Source organism: Pichia membranifaciens (assembly GCF_001661235.1).
Source record: "Pichia membranifaciens NRRL Y-2026 unplaced genomic scaffold PICMEscaffold_5, whole genome shotgun sequence".
NCBI classification, from domain to species: Eukaryota; Fungi; Ascomycota; class Pichiomycetes; order Pichiales; family Pichiaceae; genus Pichia; species Pichia membranifaciens.
In genome coordinates, this window is record NW_017566986.1 from 1,000,953 (window position 1) to 1,018,258 (window position 17,306).

The 17,306-nt window shown below is 44.1% G+C and overlaps 9 protein-coding genes across 9 annotated transcripts; 3 read left to right on the forward strand and 6 right to left on the reverse strand.

The window, feature by feature from the left end:
- Positions 1-53: 53 nt before the first annotated feature.
- PICMEDRAFT_74091 (hypothetical protein) lies at positions 54-1,487 on the forward strand (the record flags this gene model as incomplete). The annotated part of the gene is made up of 1 exon (XM_019164675.1): positions 54-1,487. One exon carries the CDS (start codon positions 54-56, stop codon positions 1,485-1,487), a length of 1,434 nt encoding a protein of 477 aa, XP_019016438.1.
- On the reverse strand, positions 1,454-4,838 carry PICMEDRAFT_17789 (hypothetical protein). The gene has a single exon (XM_019161742.1). The coding sequence runs from the start codon at positions 4,803-4,805 to the stop codon at positions 1,566-1,568; it is 3,240 nt and encodes a 1,079-aa protein (XP_019016439.1). The 5' UTR covers positions 4,806-4,838; the 3' UTR covers positions 1,454-1,565.
- An 821-nt stretch (positions 4,839-5,659) lies between these two features.
- On the reverse strand, positions 5,660-7,765 carry PICMEDRAFT_13048 (hypothetical protein; the record flags this gene model as incomplete). The annotated part of the gene is made up of 1 exon (XM_019160004.1): positions 5,660-7,765. One exon carries the CDS (start codon positions 7,763-7,765, stop codon positions 5,660-5,662), a length of 2,106 nt encoding a protein of 701 aa, XP_019016440.1.
- A 372-nt stretch (positions 7,766-8,137) lies between these two features.
- PICMEDRAFT_13049 (hypothetical protein) lies at positions 8,138-8,764 on the reverse strand (the record flags this gene model as incomplete). The annotated part of the gene is made up of 1 exon (XM_019160005.1): positions 8,138-8,764. One exon carries the CDS (start codon positions 8,762-8,764, stop codon positions 8,138-8,140), a length of 627 nt encoding a protein of 208 aa, XP_019016441.1.
- A 274-nt stretch (positions 8,765-9,038) lies between these two features.
- PICMEDRAFT_74094 (hypothetical protein) lies at positions 9,039-9,929 on the reverse strand (the record flags this gene model as incomplete). Its single annotated transcript, XM_019164676.1, has 1 exon — positions 9,039-9,929. One exon carries the CDS (start codon positions 9,927-9,929, stop codon positions 9,039-9,041), a length of 891 nt encoding a protein of 296 aa, XP_019016442.1.
- A 1,835-nt stretch (positions 9,930-11,764) lies between these two features.
- PICMEDRAFT_13051 (hypothetical protein) lies at positions 11,765-12,163 on the reverse strand (the record flags this gene model as incomplete). The annotated part of the gene is made up of 1 exon (XM_019160006.1): positions 11,765-12,163. The coding sequence occupies one exon, from the start codon at positions 12,161-12,163 to the stop codon at positions 11,765-11,767; it is 399 nt and encodes a 132-aa protein (XP_019016443.1).
- A 605-nt stretch (positions 12,164-12,768) lies between these two features.
- Positions 12,769-13,095, forward strand: PICMEDRAFT_74095 (hypothetical protein; the record flags this gene model as incomplete). Its single annotated transcript, XM_019164677.1, has 1 exon — positions 12,769-13,095. The coding sequence occupies one exon, from the start codon at positions 12,769-12,771 to the stop codon at positions 13,093-13,095; it is 327 nt and encodes a 108-aa protein (XP_019016444.1).
- A 366-nt stretch (positions 13,096-13,461) lies between these two features.
- Positions 13,462-15,699, forward strand: PICMEDRAFT_17791 (hypothetical protein). The gene has a single exon (XM_019161743.1). It carries the CDS (start codon positions 13,949-13,951, stop codon positions 15,689-15,691), a length of 1,743 nt encoding a protein of 580 aa, XP_019016445.1. The 5' UTR covers positions 13,462-13,948; the 3' UTR covers positions 15,692-15,699.
- Positions 15,645-17,304, reverse strand: PICMEDRAFT_17792 (hypothetical protein). The gene has a single exon (XM_019161744.1). It carries the CDS (start codon positions 17,231-17,233, stop codon positions 15,782-15,784), a length of 1,452 nt encoding a protein of 483 aa, XP_019016446.1. The 5' UTR covers positions 17,234-17,304; the 3' UTR covers positions 15,645-15,781.
- Between the last annotated feature and the right edge of the window lie 2 nt (positions 17,305-17,306).

The window sequence follows — 17,306 nt, forward strand, 5'->3', positions numbered from 1 at the left end:
CATTTCCACATTGAAGAAATAACTTGAACAAGGTTTGTCCAAACAGACAATATATGACGATTGCAGACCCTGTCGTGCAGCAGTTTGCTGAGCACTTGAACGAATTATATGATGATCCCTATGTGGAACCAGATAATCTTCTAATTAACGAACTCGAAGATAAAATACGCTACGAAAATCTTGTCCAACATGACAGCTCTATTCTTGTCCAATTAGCACCTACATTACTAAGAATAATCAATTCGAACAATACCACTGGAATCACAAAAAACTATGCGATAAAGTTTTTAGATATTTTATTGCCACATTATTCGTTTAACCAAATATTATCGGTATTTAGTGAAGATCTTTTGGTAAAAGCGTTTCAAGGGAACGATAACTTGAAACGTGTTATTGCAAAAACTCTGATAAAAGCCGATCCAGCTAAAGTATCACACGGACCATTGTTCCTATGTTTGTTCAAAACCTTTGCCAACCCTTCAACTGAACTATCCACAATTAATGAAGTGCAAAAGGCTATTGTTGCTTTGACTTTAGAAAGTGACGAAATTAGACAAATGTACCTTAATAATACAGAGATAGTACAAATTCTTGAAGAGATGAAACATAATAAGGTCGTTCAATCTAGGGTAATTGATTTGGTATGTGATATCTTGATTGTTATTCCACAACTACCGACTTCGATATATTTAGTTGGAGAAGAAGAATTGGCCCGTTCGAATGATCTCTTGTTTTATCGCTTTTGCGTGGGTACTTGGAGGACACTTTTACATCTGATCCATCAGGACGATTCTTTGCGATTTCTGAAGGAAAAGCTGAGGCCCCAAATAGATTTTGGTAGCCGAAGATTTGTGGGTGCCCAGACTTTGCTTGATGATAAGGATATATTTGTTGACTATGATGATTTTGGAATAGTATATTTCTTAGTTACATTATCATTCGTTTTTCCAGACTTTTTCAAAGAGTTCGATGAAAGATATCATCTGGTTGATTATGCTGTTGAAACCTACCGTCACTACCTAAAGTCAGTCAACTTTCTCGCTAGCCTCAATACGATATTTTTGAGGAACAATGAGGGCTTGTACCGAAATTTCAAATTGTGCAACAACTCTGTCAAACTTTTTTGTCACCTATTAAATGACAAAATAATTTTGGAGCAGAAACTAACTTTGCATGAATTTCCACCCTCTATTTTCGACAAACTAGTTTTTGATGATCTTTTCACAATCTTTGGAACACTTTGTGACTCGGAGTGGAAAATTGAAAAAATGGTTAATGATTGGAGTAATATTATTGAAAAAGTCATTGACGTAGACATAGTGAACGATGTTAACATCAACTCACATCATCTCGAATCCTTTTTGAAAGCTATTGCCAAGTCGGGAATTCCTTTAGGACGTCTCGAGTATCCAATAGACGAAAAACTTGAGAAATTGAAAAAGCAAACTGGAGTATCGGTAGAAGAGCCACTAACTGAATTGATGTAACTCCTAGTTATGCTGACAGACATTTTATTTAAGCGAAAAATATACAAATATCAGGGTAATAATATATAAATGCTGTAACTATAAATACAAGGAATTTGCTGAAATGATACCTCTGTGAATTAATTTTTCAGATTCACTCATTTTTTCCTCTAAGGCAGTATTACCGATTGTTTTAGCAGCATCGACAATCTGTTTCAACAATTCTTCTAATCTTCTGAACGTTCTGATTAAGGAGCCCTCATAAACATCGGTCATCTGGCAAATCTCAGTGAAGGTAGCACCTTCGCACCAGCGATACACAACGTCCATTAGTTCTGATCGGAAAGATTCCACATAAGCTTTTTCTGTGATTTCTATTTTAGCCTCTTTGGTAACTTTGGCAATTTTGCTAGCCATTTCTGCTAAATTCTTGTATGGTTCATCCAAAAGTGGGTTAGGCTTTCTAGTTTCCTTCGACCTTTCCTGGAAAACAAAACAAGATAAAAGAGAAGCACATTGAGATGGCGTAAGGTCGGTGAATGTACCGTTGAAAATTAATTCTGTGAGAAGAAGCTCATCACCAGTACTGATTTCACAAGCAACTTTACCTTTCAAGTCAACAATATCATCCTGGGAAATGAAACCCAACCGTCTTAGCACCCTTTTACGGCGCTTTAAGTCGTCCAATTGAATATTCGATTGAACTGCGGCAATCTTCAACTCGGTTTTTTTGATATTTTCCTCTAACTCAGCCTTCTTCGCATATTTTTCATACAACTCATTTAGCTTCGATGAATGGAACAAGGGACTCGTTTCTAACTTTGTTTCTAATATTGAAATTTTCTTTAAGAGCATCGCAAAATCTTCATCCTCGATCTTCATCTTTTTGATAGGATCCAAAATCGGTAATCCGTCAGGATGCCTTTTAACAATTTCCTTCAAAGCCTTATTCAAAGTTTTTCTGGATTGTTTGCTGTTCAAGTCTTTCGGTAAAATGGATCTGCAACTACTGATATTTTGGATAGAATTCAAGGTTATTGGTATTATCTCGGTAATTGATTCCTCTCCTTTTCTAGCTGGTCTTATTCCAAGGGGAAGATTGGTGTCAAATTGTTTAATAAGTTTAACTGGGGCATCCGCAAACATCGTGTTGACAAATACTTTAACGATATAACTATCATGGTCTGTAACACTTTGAATGGAGCCGTTCACTCTTCTGTTTTCAAACTTGGAATAGCTGATTACAATACCCCAACCATAATCCTGACCGGCAACACTCACTCTAATCATTCTTCCACTCTTAAGGTGAGGTAAAATGTTACTTGGATGGGTGATGATTTTTCTGCAGTCTTCTTTATAGCCCAGCATCTGCTGTTTAATATCATAGTATTCCTTAACAGTATCATAATCTTCAATTTCAATGGTATCAATTTCATCTTTCATCTCGTCTATTTTCTTTTCAAGAAGAGGAACTGCTACTATGTTTTGGAAGTGAAAAAAAGAGTTTTGTAACATGAATTCTGGGGAAACACCTTCAACTCTCAACAAATTCAAAATCATGTTATATCCCAAGTGAAATGCCGAGTCCAATCTATCGGCAACACCCTTCACCATACCCTTGGCAATTTGCGGTTCCATTTTTTCGTCAATCATCATGATAACAATACCACGATCATCCAAACCTCTACGTCCTGCTCTTCCTGACATTTGAATATACTCACCTCCAGATACCCAACGGAATCCAATACCATCCCATTTTCTAACAGAAGTAAAAACAACAGTTTTAGCAGGCATATTCAATCCGATGGAAAATGTTTCTGTAGCAAAAAGCACTTTTAAGAAACCTTCCTGAAACAGAATTTCAATAATTTCCTTCAAAATGGGTAATAAACCGGAATGGTGAATACCAATACCTCTTTTGAGCAACGGTAGGATGTGTTTGATTTGAGGTAATTCTCTGTCATCTTCAGGTAACATTTGAATCGCATTATCATAAATTTTAGTTAGCATTGACCTTTCCTCATCTGTGTTGAAGTCTAATTTAGACATTTTCATAGCAAGGGCCTCACAATCCCTCTTTGAGAAAGAGAAAACAATAACTGGGTTATACTTCTTCACCCATATCATTTTGACAATCTTGTATATGTCTGATTTCCCATCCTTGACTCCACCTTTCCAAGACTTTCCGCCCTTTCTCGAATCAATCGACCCAGAATCATCACCCATACCATTGCTAATTGAAGACATAGCTTTTTGAAAGTTTTGCTCCTTGAAAGTTCCCTTCTCATCCACAACTAAGTGAATACCTTCACCACCTGTTGGAAATAGATAATGTTGCAATGGGGTAGGTCTAAAATCGGTATAGACAATGTGACATGGTTGGTTATGAATTTTGCAGATCCATTCAGCAAATTCCATGGCATTAGGGATTGTAGCTGATAAGAAAACGTGGTGTACATTGTCTGGTAGCAAGATAATAGTCTCTTCCCAAACCACACCTCTGTTTTTGTCTCTCATGTAATGAACTTCATCAAAAATTACCCAACCAACTTCCCTCATAATTTCCGAACCCCGGTACAACATACTCCTCAAAATTTCTGTTGTCATAACCAAACATCCTGCATCTGGGTTTATAGTCACATCACCAGTCATTAAACCAACATCCCCAAATTCGGCCTGCAATTCTCTATATTTTTGATTACTCAATGCTTTGATCGGGGAAGTGTAAATAACCCTTTGATGATCTTTGAGTGATTGAGCAATAGCATACTCGGCAACAACAGTTTTACCAGCAGATGTATGTGCAGAGACTAACACTGACTCTTCTCTATCAATACATGATATTGCTGTATCTTGGAAGGGATCTAATGTAAAGGGGTATGTACGGGCTTCCTCCTTACGTTTATGTTGGCCAATTGGCACATAATCATAGCCCGGTGGGACTGCAACTTGATGACGAACCTGATGTTTCAATTGCACTTTATTAGCTGCAGTTCCTTGATTCTCTGTCTGAAGAGTCGTAGCATTGTCGGAATTATCTCCTTGTGGTCTAGACATCAATCCATCAGAGGCATCCACTTCACGAGACGCTTCAATTTCCAAATTGTCCGCTACAACCGGTATCACATCCTTGACATTTTTCTTCTCTTTGTTCTCAATCAACTTCGCCTCGTATCTTCTTGATTTTTTGCTATTGTTCACCTCCTTTTCCTCCTCTTTCTCCTCTTTGTCTTCAGTTTTTCTCTTTTGAGAAGATGAGGTGGCACTGGGATTTAAATTTCCCTTCTCTAACACATCACTGTTAGGAACTTCATCGAAAACGTCAAATAAATCATCCATATTTTGTTTTCTGCCTGAATTTGAAGATTTGAGTTGATTTCTTTAAGAAAATGATTGAGTTAGTAAGAGTTGATGGTTAAATGAAAAGTGAAATAATAAAAATTTCATGCAAAATTTTTGTAGCATTTCTCATCTGGAAAATTTTGAAAAACTGATAGTGCGTTACTTCAGACTCATACCTTAACACTTACGACGGTTTACAGATATTGAAACTTCGTTACACTGAACCTGACATCCGTACATATGATGTCTAAAATTATAGAGCTATCATTAAGAACCTGAAATTGTGCTGTAGAAACTCGGTTCTCTGTAAAAATTCAAGCCCTCTTACCGGTAACAGGATCTGAACTTGCACCCTTGCAAGGCAGCTACCACTTGGCTAAACCAAAAAATTTTGAGCGCAAAAATTATTTTCCGCTATAGAGCCACCCTACTTGTCACGTGCTTTTTTTATTTTTTAAGGCTGGTCAGTTTTAAGGTATTAATAGAGTATGGTAAGAATTCAACACTTAACAATTAGATAAAATCAAATTACCAATCACGTGACCTAAATATAACTGGAAGCTTACAATTCTTTTTTGATACTTGTTCACATATGAAAGATTTTACAAATTAATCATTTTATATAAAGTTGCAGAAAATGATGGACAATAAACAGAGAAATGAAAATGAGAATAAGGAATTTACCAGAGGATAATACAAAATGATGTACAAAAAAAGTAGTATGTATTCCGAAGGTTATGAGTTTATCCGATCAGTGCCCGAAACACAAATCTTTCTTTGGAATTAATGAAGTGGCAAATGTCAATGGCAAGCTTGCAGTCTTTTGTAGTAAAAAAGATTTAGGATTGGGTTCAAACCTTCTGGAACATTAAAATATAGGCAGTTTTATTGATATTGGAGCCCAGATTTTGATCGCTCACTGCATCTGATGCGGTGATATTAGTAATATTTGTATCATCAATTCTGATCCATTGATCAGACTCTGTCAGGACATCAGCAGTGTAATGTCCGTTTTCAGTCGACCTGCCGTGATGATACACTACACCTAACAACTTGTAGTTTGGTTCCTCTGAGACCATCGTTGATATGCAAGATTTAGGTAGAGTTAGTTTGTGATCATATTTTATGAATTTGTGGATTTTCTCTATGCGGCCATCCAGCAGTCTTGTCCTAGCTTGCTGTGCAAGATTCGCCTGCTGTAATTCTTTGTTATTCTTCTTATTTTTTCTATTTTTGGTAACGAGTTCATAGTCACCATTTTCTGGATTGGACTCATCATTAGTGACGAATGAAAATCTTTTCAAGTGTATTATTAGAATGGACGGTAACTTGTCTATAAAGTTTTGCTTTTTGGCCATTGTGGAACCTAAGGAAATTTCCTCATCTTGCGAGAACTTCTCAAATGCTGTAATCAAATCATCGGTTTCAGGGTCACTGATGTCTAGTTGCACCTGCATGAATGGGTCCAAAGTTATTGATGATTTCTTGCTAGACGCTTTCAAGACGGACTTGAACTGTCCGCCGAAAAGATTGACTATCGGAGACAGCTTGACTTGAAAACTTCTTTTGCCAATTGTCTTCATATTGGAGCCTACCTCATTCCAGTTATCATTACTGTCTAAAATAGATGCATTCTCTTTACTCGCATCTTTGATAAAATCAACATTTTGAATAATTTTCCTCGTAGTTTCTTTATTGCTGAAAGCGTTTGCAAAAGCTGTGACTTCGCTCGTTGGTAAAGTTTTTATACTCTCAACGAATTCCTCATGTAGACCATCCAGCAAAATGTTCAAAAATTCTTCTGCATCTTCTTGACGCCCCCAACTCAAATGCGAGAATCTAGGCAAAGAAGCGATTGAATAGTAGAATCGTTCTGGATTTATAACGTCGTATTTACTAGGGGTTTTAGATGCGATTTTGAAGCTGTCTTGTAAATCCAATAGGGCGTTCAATATTGGAGTGTTGTTTTTTGTCTCATCCAATTCTCTAATAGTTGTTTCTCTAATAATGTTCAGGATTTGCGAGAAGGGTTCACAGTAAAATAGGAATTGAAGAATAGAGTTCATGTAACATATATTTCCAGAGTTTTGTAAACCATGTCTGAAAATCAAGCTCGTATCATCTTTAGTATGGAAAATTTTATCTATGTACTCTGAGTCAAACATGATTCTAAGAAGCGTTACACCTAGAGGTTTTGGTGCATTTGAGGATAAGAATTCAGAGGAAACGGTATCAAAAACAGCCGCCGAGGAAGCCGCCGGAGAAGCAGTATTACTCTTAGAGCTTGATTTTGAGCGTGATGCTGGTGATGAAGATGCCGATCCGTGATTCAGTTGGGAACGCTTCAAATTTTCAGCTAGGGAAAGAGTTTTTGTTGACGACAGTATGTTTGCCATTGTTGGAACAGGAGCGGGTTTTAAAGCCTCCTTAGGGCTGGCTGATGTGCTGGGAATTTGCTCTGATGCAGGAGTTGGATTTGTGACTTTTTCTTGCTTCTTTACCACATTTGAAGGCTTAGATGGGGCAGTCTGAGTTTGAGGCTGAGGTGGGGCCTTGGCGGTTGGTGCAGTTTCGGATTTCGATGACCCATTCACCGGCTTTGGCTGGATCGAGGCTGACGGAGTGTGCAATGGTGCCTTTGTCTTTGGTTGTTCTGCTGCGTGAGAAGGCTTCTTGATATTTCGCAGGTTTTCGAGGTATTGTGGGGTATTATAATGTGCGTCTCTCACCAGTCTCTTTTGGCGGAGAGTCATCTTTCTATGTGGATTGATTTCATCTTCGGTCGTTCCGAAATACAGAGGAAACCTTTGTTTTACCTCTTTTGTTTTGGACTTTGTTATCAAAACAAACTGCTTGTTACGCAACAAGTATTCGTCAAAAAGAGCCTCATCCTGTGGGGACAGTATTTGCTCAGTGGTTACTTTTTTGAAATTGGACGACTGTATGTTTTGCACCATACTTGAGGGCTGAATCGATTGAAATTTTGGGGAAATTGGAAGACGTACGAGGCAAATGAACGAAAGTGAATTTTCAAAGGGGATTGGGGTATGCGTTCAGACGACAATACTGCTGCTGCTGATTGCGGGAAGGCCAATATGGATTAGTATACGGAAACGGAGTAGCTCGTACTACTTGAATGCTTCAGTGAGATGGGTTTAAGCAACGTAAGTTACGGATGAAATACGGCAGCAGATCTGTCAAGATCGGTTGGAACCTAAGGCCACCACCAGCCAGCTATTGTGAGAAGTGGAAAATGGACAAAACGAGATTTCTGTCCTGTGGCTGATGAAGGAAAAGGAGTCGTGGGGGGTAAAAAGCGAGGGTCCGGACTATTCCTGAGCCGATCGGCCCTGCAGAAGGAGCCAGTCAGATTCACTCCAGAGCACCACCTCTTGCACAGCAATATGGTGGCGCAGATGAAGATAGAGCAGCAGAAGGTGACAGCAGCATTGTTCAAGGGCGGAGAAGCAGCCGCAGGTGGAGCAGGAGAGCACGTCGATGTCCAGGGAGGAAACAGGAAGCGTGTTGCTAACGTCGTTCGGCTGCACACAGATATAGAAGGAGATTTCGGGTCGTAGCTGGTATAAGTACTTCTTCAAGCACCTCTTCTCAAGAAGGCGGAAAACCTCCCACAGAGTCTTGGTGTAGTCTCTTGCTAGGTACGTACTGAAAACCGCACGCGGTAGGGCAGTTTGTTGCTGTAGCAGGGTCTGTTGCTTCTGGCCATTGTTGAACCAGGAAGTAATTATCAACACCTTTTCTTCGTCGATGTTCAGCTGGGACACATCGACTGTGGATCTGGATCTCGTTGTGGCATCGGAGTTGGAATTTTTTGTGAAAACCGAGTCTAACAACGATTTGAAAAGTAGAGATTTTTCTTCCTTCGATAAAATGTCCGCATTGTGGATTTCGTTGCTGTTACCGTCTGTGCTCTTCTCTAGCTGTGCATGCATCATTGTTTGATGTCCGAAAGGAGGAGGGAGGGAAAAAATATGCTTTGTGGTTGCTGCTTATCTGCGAAAGCACAGCATGCCATCAGTGGCAGTTGGTCAAGTAGACGCGGTACTGCGTGAAAATCTAAAAAGGGCACGCGTGGAGTAAATCGTAAAAGCCGTTAGTATATGTTACACAAAAAGTATACAGAAGCAAAAAGAAAAGGGAAAAAATGAAGGAAAATAAAGGGAGTCATGTAAACGGAAACGGAGGCCCATTAGGCCTGTTTTCCTAAGTTCATTGAATTTTTTGATTCTGGAACAATTTCGATATGCAGTATTGTTTCACTCTTTTCTTCATTGACATGTCAACCAAACGTATGAACAGACCGCTATCAATTTCATCACAGTCATGGGAGAGTTGGCTTTCCAGCAAAAAATTGTCATTGGAATGGTTTCTCAAGATTGTTCTTTTGGCTTGTTCCGATCTTCTCGCATGTGCCGGCATCGGCAAGTCCTCGGTGTCAAAAATTTTTGTCTGGACATCCTCACTGAAGGAAACTCGACAGGTGTTGGCCTCCGCCACTGCTGGCTCAGGATATTTATCTACAAAGCTTTGGTTTTTGATTAGAAGCCTCAAGCTCTGAGACGACGGTAACTTGGACAAGCTGAAATGGTTGTCCATGGCGACAACCAATTTGAGGGTTCGGAAAGTACACCCCAATGCGACCGCATCGTCTTTTGTATTTCTGTAGTAAACCTGCGAGGCCTTGTGTTTTGCCAGTATCCTATTGAGGTACAGCGCATTGGAAGGGACAGCGGGAGTAGGAGAAGGAGAAGGAGTAGTAGAAGAGGATAACGCATCTTCGCTGGGAAAGAAGAGAAGGTGCTCTTGGTCTTTCTTTTTCGAGTTTTTTTTGCGTTTCACTGAACAGTGTGGCCTAGAACGCTGCTTTGCGGCTGGTGACAATACAGGGTATCTCTGGAAAGAATTGTTTGGGTCCAAGATTGAGGTCAAAGAGGTGACTATATATTGGTCGTTTTGCGTTTTGGCGATGCTGTTGTCGAGGTCTTCCATTCTGAATTGACTTCCTAACGCTAGTTGTACCGCTTTTTCCAAATTGCTTTTAGCTTTGTGTTCCTTGTAGGACTTTTTCATAGACTTGAACAGGTTTTCAACTCTTGTCATCTTATGTTTGATAACGACAAGGATATAGGGTCAAAGGCGAAGGACAAGCCACGCAAAGAGTCCATCGCACGTTCGCCAGAAAGAGCACACCACTACAAGCACAGAAAAGTGCAAACCTAGACAAAAGCTGCCTGAGTGTACTGCCCGTTGCAGACAGAACACGGGAAGGAGGTATTTTGGGAGAAACCTTCGGAGTTCAGAACAGTCCGTGAAGACGCCCGATGAGGGGAGAAAAAGTCCATTCACACACGTGACCGGCTTACATAAGCGCGCGGAGATGTTGAAAGCCTTTCTGGCTTGGCCGACCTGGAGCGGCGGCGGAGTCTACGTGTGAAGAAGAGCACGACAAATACGAAAAGCAACCACCCCAGACAAAAGCGTGTCTTAGACGAAGAGTTGCTCATGCTTGTTGTTTTGCTGATACTCGGGCCATTTTTACAGAGTGACTCGAGAGAAAAAGGAATAGGGAGACAACAAAATAAACAAAACAAAATAAAGCAAAACAAAACAAAACAAAACAAAACAAAACAACCAACAACCAATAACCAACAACCAACAAAGACAAAGTAGCAATCAAAGCCGGCACAGCGAAAGAATACCGAGGACCTTAACTAATCATATTACGATGTGTGTGACAATGCGTAATGAACAAACAGCACCATTCAATGATGAGTCCATGGGTGTAGGAGTTATTGTTGATGTTTGGTGCTAGAAAGCGTAACAGCGGCCGCTGAGCGAAAAAGAAGGTTTCCCCGCTCCGCGTCTGCATCTGCGTCTGCATCTGTGTCGCCGCCCCCACCGACTGCCTAATCCGGGTGTTGCCCAATCGGGCTATGGGGGGCAGTGTATATGTGCCGTAGAGTCTAACACTGGAGCTGCCGAGCCTAGCGCTGGGCATTTACTAGGCTAGTGCTGTGCCGAGAAAGCAGCAGCGACAGCGGCAGCGTTCTCGCGTGCAGGGGGATATGATGTAAAACGTATTTTTTAGCTTCGCTGAAGATGGATACGGCCGCAGCCCCATGGAGACCAGGAGCGGGACACGCTCGACCGTGCCGGGGCGCCCTTGGGACAAAGCGTGCGCCTGTCGCCATGAGCCTGCAAGGAGAGCAGGGGTGAGTTAGACGAGCAGAGCGTGAGGGAAGGTAAGGAAGGGATGGGGAAAGCAAGGGGCGGGGTCGCCAGGCCGGTGCCGGCTGCTGCTCTGAGCCGTAAGCTTTGGCAGGCTGCCTTTGGCACCTTTGGCACGCGATGTATGGGTGGAGTAATAAGGGCGTGCAGGTACCCTGTGACGGTGCAAGAAATCTAGGGGCGGGCCCGCAGCCGTAGTGTCGCCATTATCTCATGTGGGAGAAAAAAAGCTGAGCATAATGGCCCGTAGGGCGATCGTGCACGGAAGGAACGAAAAAAGGCAGGGCTGGCGTGGAGTGTGGGCGGGGGACGAATTTCTACCCGTTGTGCTGCGAGCTAGAGCGAGCGCGGACCCCACTTGGTGCAACAAGCCCTGTCCGAAAGCGGCAAGATCGTGCTATCGCAGCGTAGGGCCGGGGTGCAAGGTGTGCAATTGTGCTGGAGCTGCCGAAGGAAGCTGGGGCCGGGCGAAAATGAGCACGAAGATCATCCGAAAAGGGCCCACGCAGAGCACAGACACAGACACACAGACAGATATCTGGTGCCTGCAAGCAATTAATTAGATGAGTGCACCGCGATCGCCGCTGCCATGGACGCCATGCACTAACGCAATTGTGCCGAGGATCTGCCGGCAGCCACGCACCAGAGACCAGCGCTGCTGCGGTCTGGGGGCGGACGGGCCAGAAACGGCAGTCGGAGGGCGTGAGTCAAGCACCAGGTCGCCCGCCTGATCTTAGTAGTCTGTCCCCGCTGGGCCCACCGAAGGCGTCCGGATCCTCGCTGGCGTGCGTCGTGCTACATGCGGGCAGCCGGGCAGCCGGGCTGGGGGACGAGGGCGAGGACGGGCGGGACAAATTTTTTGCTTTGCCGTGCGCTATTGCGGTGGGCTTACGTAGTGGTGGGCGGATATGAACACCGCCGAGGAGGATAACAACAAAAACAACAACAACAATAGGAGGAGCGGCAGCGGCAGAGGCGATCGTAGTGGCAACGACAACGATAATAACCCACGTATTATGTAGCGGTATGTGCGCTTGCCAGGCAGCTGCTCGCTTTGCCCACGCCCACGCACAGGTAAATATAGTAGGCTTTTGTTCACGCCCCATGCTCACCACGCCCACGCCCACGCCCACAGGCAGTGACAACAACAACAACAACTACTCCCGAGCCGTAGAAAAGCGTGGAAAAACAGCAGGCAGTACTCGCCGCCGTCGCGGGGCCGCCCCGCACATACGCATGTACCCTCACCAGACCGTGCCCGGGACTCTGCAACCGCCGCTGCGGGCTACTATTTTTAGCAGCCGCCGGCACCCGGCCGCTTTTTTTTTTCCTCTTCTGCATCCCGGCCGCCTGGTTGCCCAAGCAAGCCGGCGCGCCTATGCATCGCGCCGTGTTTGGGTTTTGCCCGATGCGGTACCGGTGACCTCGATAGAGTACCGCGTTGGGTGGAAAAAAGAAACAAATGGCACGGGAAAAGCTTCGGAAGAGGTGGTGAGCAGAGGTTGGGCACGCTGGAGGAGACCCGAGAGTGCTGGATGGAACTGGTCACACAGGGTCTCCTTTTTTCTATAAAAGCATGTGGTTCCCACCCTTTTTTCTTCTCCTCTCTAGCTTCCGTTTTCTCCCTACCTTTTGCCTTCTGTTTTTTTCTTCTCTTTCTTTCACAACAAACATCTAACTGTTCTAGTCTTTCGCTTATCACCCTCTAACAATGCAATTCAAATTCTTAGCTCCTCTTGCCCTTGCTGGTTCCGCTGTTGCCGGTTTCTCTAACGACACCACCGTCACTGAAGTCGTCACTGCTCTCACCACCTACTGCCCAGAAGCTACTACCATTGTTACCAACGGTAAGACTTACACTGTCACCAGTGCTACCACTTTGACCATCACTGACTGCCCATGTACCATTGTCCACACCACTTCTGTTGCTCCATCCACCGCACCAAAGTCTTCCGCTTCCGTCTTCACTGATGGTGCTGCTAAGATTGGTGTTGCCGGTTTAGCTGCTGCTGCAGGTGCTGCTGTCTACTTGTTATAAGTATAACAGTCTGTATTTTATTATCATAATAAACTAAATTTTGGGGTACTAATATTGCGTGAGCTATTATTTTAATTACATTTATATTTTAATCTTATAATTTTAATTTTCTATTACTATATAGATGAAGTATGAAAAATGAAAAAATGGCTTTAAAAAATTCCTAAAACCTGTATTGCATTTCTTTTGCTCTCATGACTTGAGGGAGAGATTTTCAAACCCTCGCTACTTTTAGTCGCTGCTAACGCCACCGACTTTTTTGTTTTGTTTTTGCTTCTGGGTGCTGTGCCCAACCCAACCTACTTGGGTCCATTTGGGGGCGGCTCGCGGATGCTGAAATGCACCGCTCGGCTCGGGAGACGGCATTACCACCCAATGCGGTAGCGTCAGTCGCTACTGGTCGGCGAGCAGGCGCACCCGCATGTGCAGGAGAGCTATTTTTGGCAACCCGGCCCAGACGTGCAGGAGTAAAATCAAAGAGCGGAAACAAATCTGCAGCTGTGCAAACTTTCTGTTCGGTGCACGGGCGCGCTGCCTTGTTTTAGTTTCTGCGACGCGTCGGCCCGTGCATATCCGAATTTTTTCTTTTTGCCGCTGCTGAGGCTATCGATCGGTCTCCACCCACTTGCTCTTGCTCGCTAGCACCGTCTGCTCTCCCCCCTCCCATCAGCCCCTGTTCGTTTTCAAGTGCCTTAGTTCTGCAGGGGTGTGGTTGTGCAGTGACATGTTTTGTCACCGTTTACTCTTTCCGGCAGTTAATACCTCTCATCGGCCCATTGTTCCACACTAGAGGCTGTTTTTCCGCCTCCTCCGCCTTAATTTATCCTCTGCTTTTGATTCCCTGTGCCCTATCATGTCTTCTCGGCAGGACCGGCAGCAAGACACCTCGGAGTCACATCTTGACAGGAAGCTGGAACGGCTTGCCAAGATATACGACCTTCCGCTTATTCTGAACGAGCGGTTGGCCATCATCAACTCAACCACAAACCTAGATACATACCAGGGTCTGATTCTGCCAAGACACGCCCTTTCAAGCAACAACAGCCATCTCTCTGGGCAGCAAGTCTCCCATATCGATTTTTTCGACTCAGACGACCTAGGCTCCGCTTCCGTTGGCGGTGCTATCGGCGCCAACAGCAGCAGCAACCTCAATGACGGCGGCATTGGAATTTCCAATCATACCCATGACGACTACGACCACGACATTGGCCACTCGAACAGCATAGACGAGTTTGGCGCCGCCAATTCCAGCCACGACAACAACGGACAGGGTATTTTGAGTCTAGCTGACGGCTCAGCATCGACCAATGCCAGCAACAGCAAGTTGAGAAACCCAACAGTGCTTGTCGGACATGGCATCGGCCACAATGGAGGAGTCCCCATCAACAACTTGTCCAAGATCCCCAGCTACCAATGGGGGTTCAAGCACGAAGACTTATCGTCCTCAAACTCCAGTAAATATATCCTCAATGCCCTCGGATCTCGAGATAGCTGCAGCATCTCCTCATTGGCAGGTAACATGCCGAATATCAACTCCTCAGGCTTGAACTCGAGAATGGTGCGATTACCAATCAAAAACGACACCTCGTCCAACGTCAACTACTACGATTCCCACAACGGGTTGAAGGTCCTCGGAGATACCATACAGGGAGGAACAGAGCGTTCGTTGATGAACGGATTGCCCTACTATAATATCGAGATGGCAGAGCAGTTAATCCGGAAACTGAATCTCAACAAAAAACTTGGGTTCAAGGCTTCGAACACAAACACCTCATGGTTCTCGGATTCGATGAACGAGACCATAGACGATATCGAGTACTTGCACGGAGAGGTCATCTTGAACCAGTTTGTGAATAACAAGCGCGTCATCAGAAACTATCAGTGGCTTTTATACTGGAACGATAAGCTGGGCAACAAAAAGTTGATCGATTCACTGAGGAACCAAAATGAAAATGTAATGAGTTATACCACATATGAAAGGCTAAAAAATTTGAGAAACAAAAAGTTCAGAAAATTGCAGCAAAAACGTTCCATGATAAGACAAGATATGGTCAAGCTGGACACGGCCAAGGAGGATAAGAGAAACGAGTACAGGGTGAAATTTGGTGCCGTGCCCGACAACCTGGATTTTCTTGTCAATGGCGAAAAGAGCAAAATTGCCAAGGAAATTTATGGGGAAGAGCTTCTGAGGCAGGAAGATGAACTCATTGAGAAAGAGAACGCCATACCCGAGTACGAGGAAGAGTTAGAGATCTCTCCCAGCGAATTAGAGGAGGCAGAGTTGGAAGAAAAGAAAGAGGCGGCAGAAGGTGCTGCGGCTGCCTCAAAAATGATACCATCTAGCAGGTTTGGAGGCGATTCAGAGTTTAATAAGGAGCAGGAAATTGTGCTGGAAAAGGAGTTTGCCGTTGATGATCCCAAGCTTTTGGCAATACAGAATAAGCTTTATGGGGTCCACAAGAGCATGAGGCTACAGAATGAGGCGAAAAGCAAAAATGGTATCATTACTTCAAAGGTAGTGAAGATCAAAAGGAAACCAAACCCGAACGCTTTGGGGTTTTCCAACATCAGAAGCTGCAAGCCTTCGTTTTTGTAAGTCTAGCCAGTTTACTAATTTCTATATGTATTACTATAATTATACTTTCCAGTACAAAAATAAGCTGTGATCGTTATTTTCATTTATTGTCTATAAAACTTTCGAATGTTTGATATCGTTTCTGAGTCTGTGAATCCATAACGCAACGAGAGCAACCAATGCTAACAAGGGCAAAAAAATCATGTAGATTAGCGATTTGAGCTTGCTGATAGAGTCTGCGCCACTATAATCCGGAGTCGAGTTATCTCTCATGGAACTCGAATAGTAGGAGGACAACGTGGACAGTTTGCTGTCCAAGCTATCTGAGCTCTTAAGCTGGTTCTGCATGACCTTGTCAAACGAGCGCAGGGTTGTGTCGTAGTTGTCGAGCAGATCGGACTGCTTCTTAAACATGTTGGAAAGCTCGTTGTATTTGTTGTTTAAGGTCCCGAATTGATCTTGCAGTAAAGCGAGGCTTTGTGACATTTTTTCTATGGTGTTAGAAAGCTGAGAAAACTCCTCCAGCAACCTTGCCTGTCCGTTTTTCTGAACCAAATTTATGATAGACTCAAGCCTCGTTTTGACATACTCAAGCTCTTCATTTGTGGAGGACGATTCGGAGGAAGGAGATGAAAAAGAGGATCCGGGGTCAACTCCAGACTTGGATGTAGCCAGTTTTTCCCTCAGTTTTTGCTGTTGTTGGAGGAACTTGGCTGCGCCAGTTCCATCTCTGCTGTCCAATGAGTCTGCGTGCTTGGCCACCAAGGTCTCGTCGTTGTCGTCCTTCATATCTGCAGTTGCCGAATCGTAACTGGTGAGCTTCAGAATCTCAAACTGTTCGTGAAACTTCAAGTTCTTCGGCGACGACGCGGCGATTCCTAGCTTGAGATCGCCACTCAACAAACTGGAGAGGTTCACCTTATCTGTTTGAAATAGCAGCTTGTTATCGCACGTAACCTTCAAAAACTTGTTTTCATACGCCACCTTCATCGTCAACGGAACATGGGAGCCCTGGAACTCGTATCTGTATGCCCCAAGGTAGTCCGTGGCAAGATTGATGCTCTTGCCATCATTCAAGTAGACCCTCAATACCGGGCCGAGCTTTTCGTCCATGTTGACTAGCAACTGAAGACCCTTGTAGACGACCGGCCCGCCGAAGTTCGACTGTCCCAGACTGGCAGAGCCTTTATCAACAAGAAATAGGGACAGTCCTGCATTCGTCAACCCGAAGCTGCCCAGCGAGCGGATCGTCAACTCGATTGTGAACGCATCCAACTGTGACGCCGGAGAATGCGCCGACCAGATCGACCCTAGCTGCACCCCTGTTTCGTCCTTCGAAACAATGTGCTTTGGCTTCGGAGTGAGCACTATACGACCTTCGTCGTACTCGGTATCCCCCGACCTTATCCACCGGCTCGATAGCTCTTCGATCGACGATATAGACACCAAATTCGGGAGAGAAAACTCAGCAAGTTCACCCACTGCAGCACTTGATGCCGTGAAAAACTGGATAAGCAGCACCAAAGACAGACTCAGAACCGAAATACTCCCAACCATTGCCATTCCTTGCTTCCTCTTGTCTGTGTGTGTCGTTTCTTTCCCCCTCCGTGGTCTTCCGGCAGAGTAATCCTCCGTT

Excerpts from the sequence above, each read along its gene's own strand:
- PICMEDRAFT_17792 (XM_019161744.1), bottom strand. The coding sequence starts at position 17,233 with ATGGCAATGGTTGGGAGTATTTCGGTTCTGAGTCTGTCTTTGGTGCTG.
- PICMEDRAFT_17789 (XM_019161742.1), bottom strand. The coding sequence starts at position 4,805 with ATGGATGATTTATTTGACGTTTTCGATGAAGTTCCTAACAGTGATGTG.
- PICMEDRAFT_17791 (XM_019161743.1), top strand. The coding sequence starts at position 13,949 with ATGTCTTCTCGGCAGGACCGGCAGCAAGACACCTCGGAGTCACATCTT.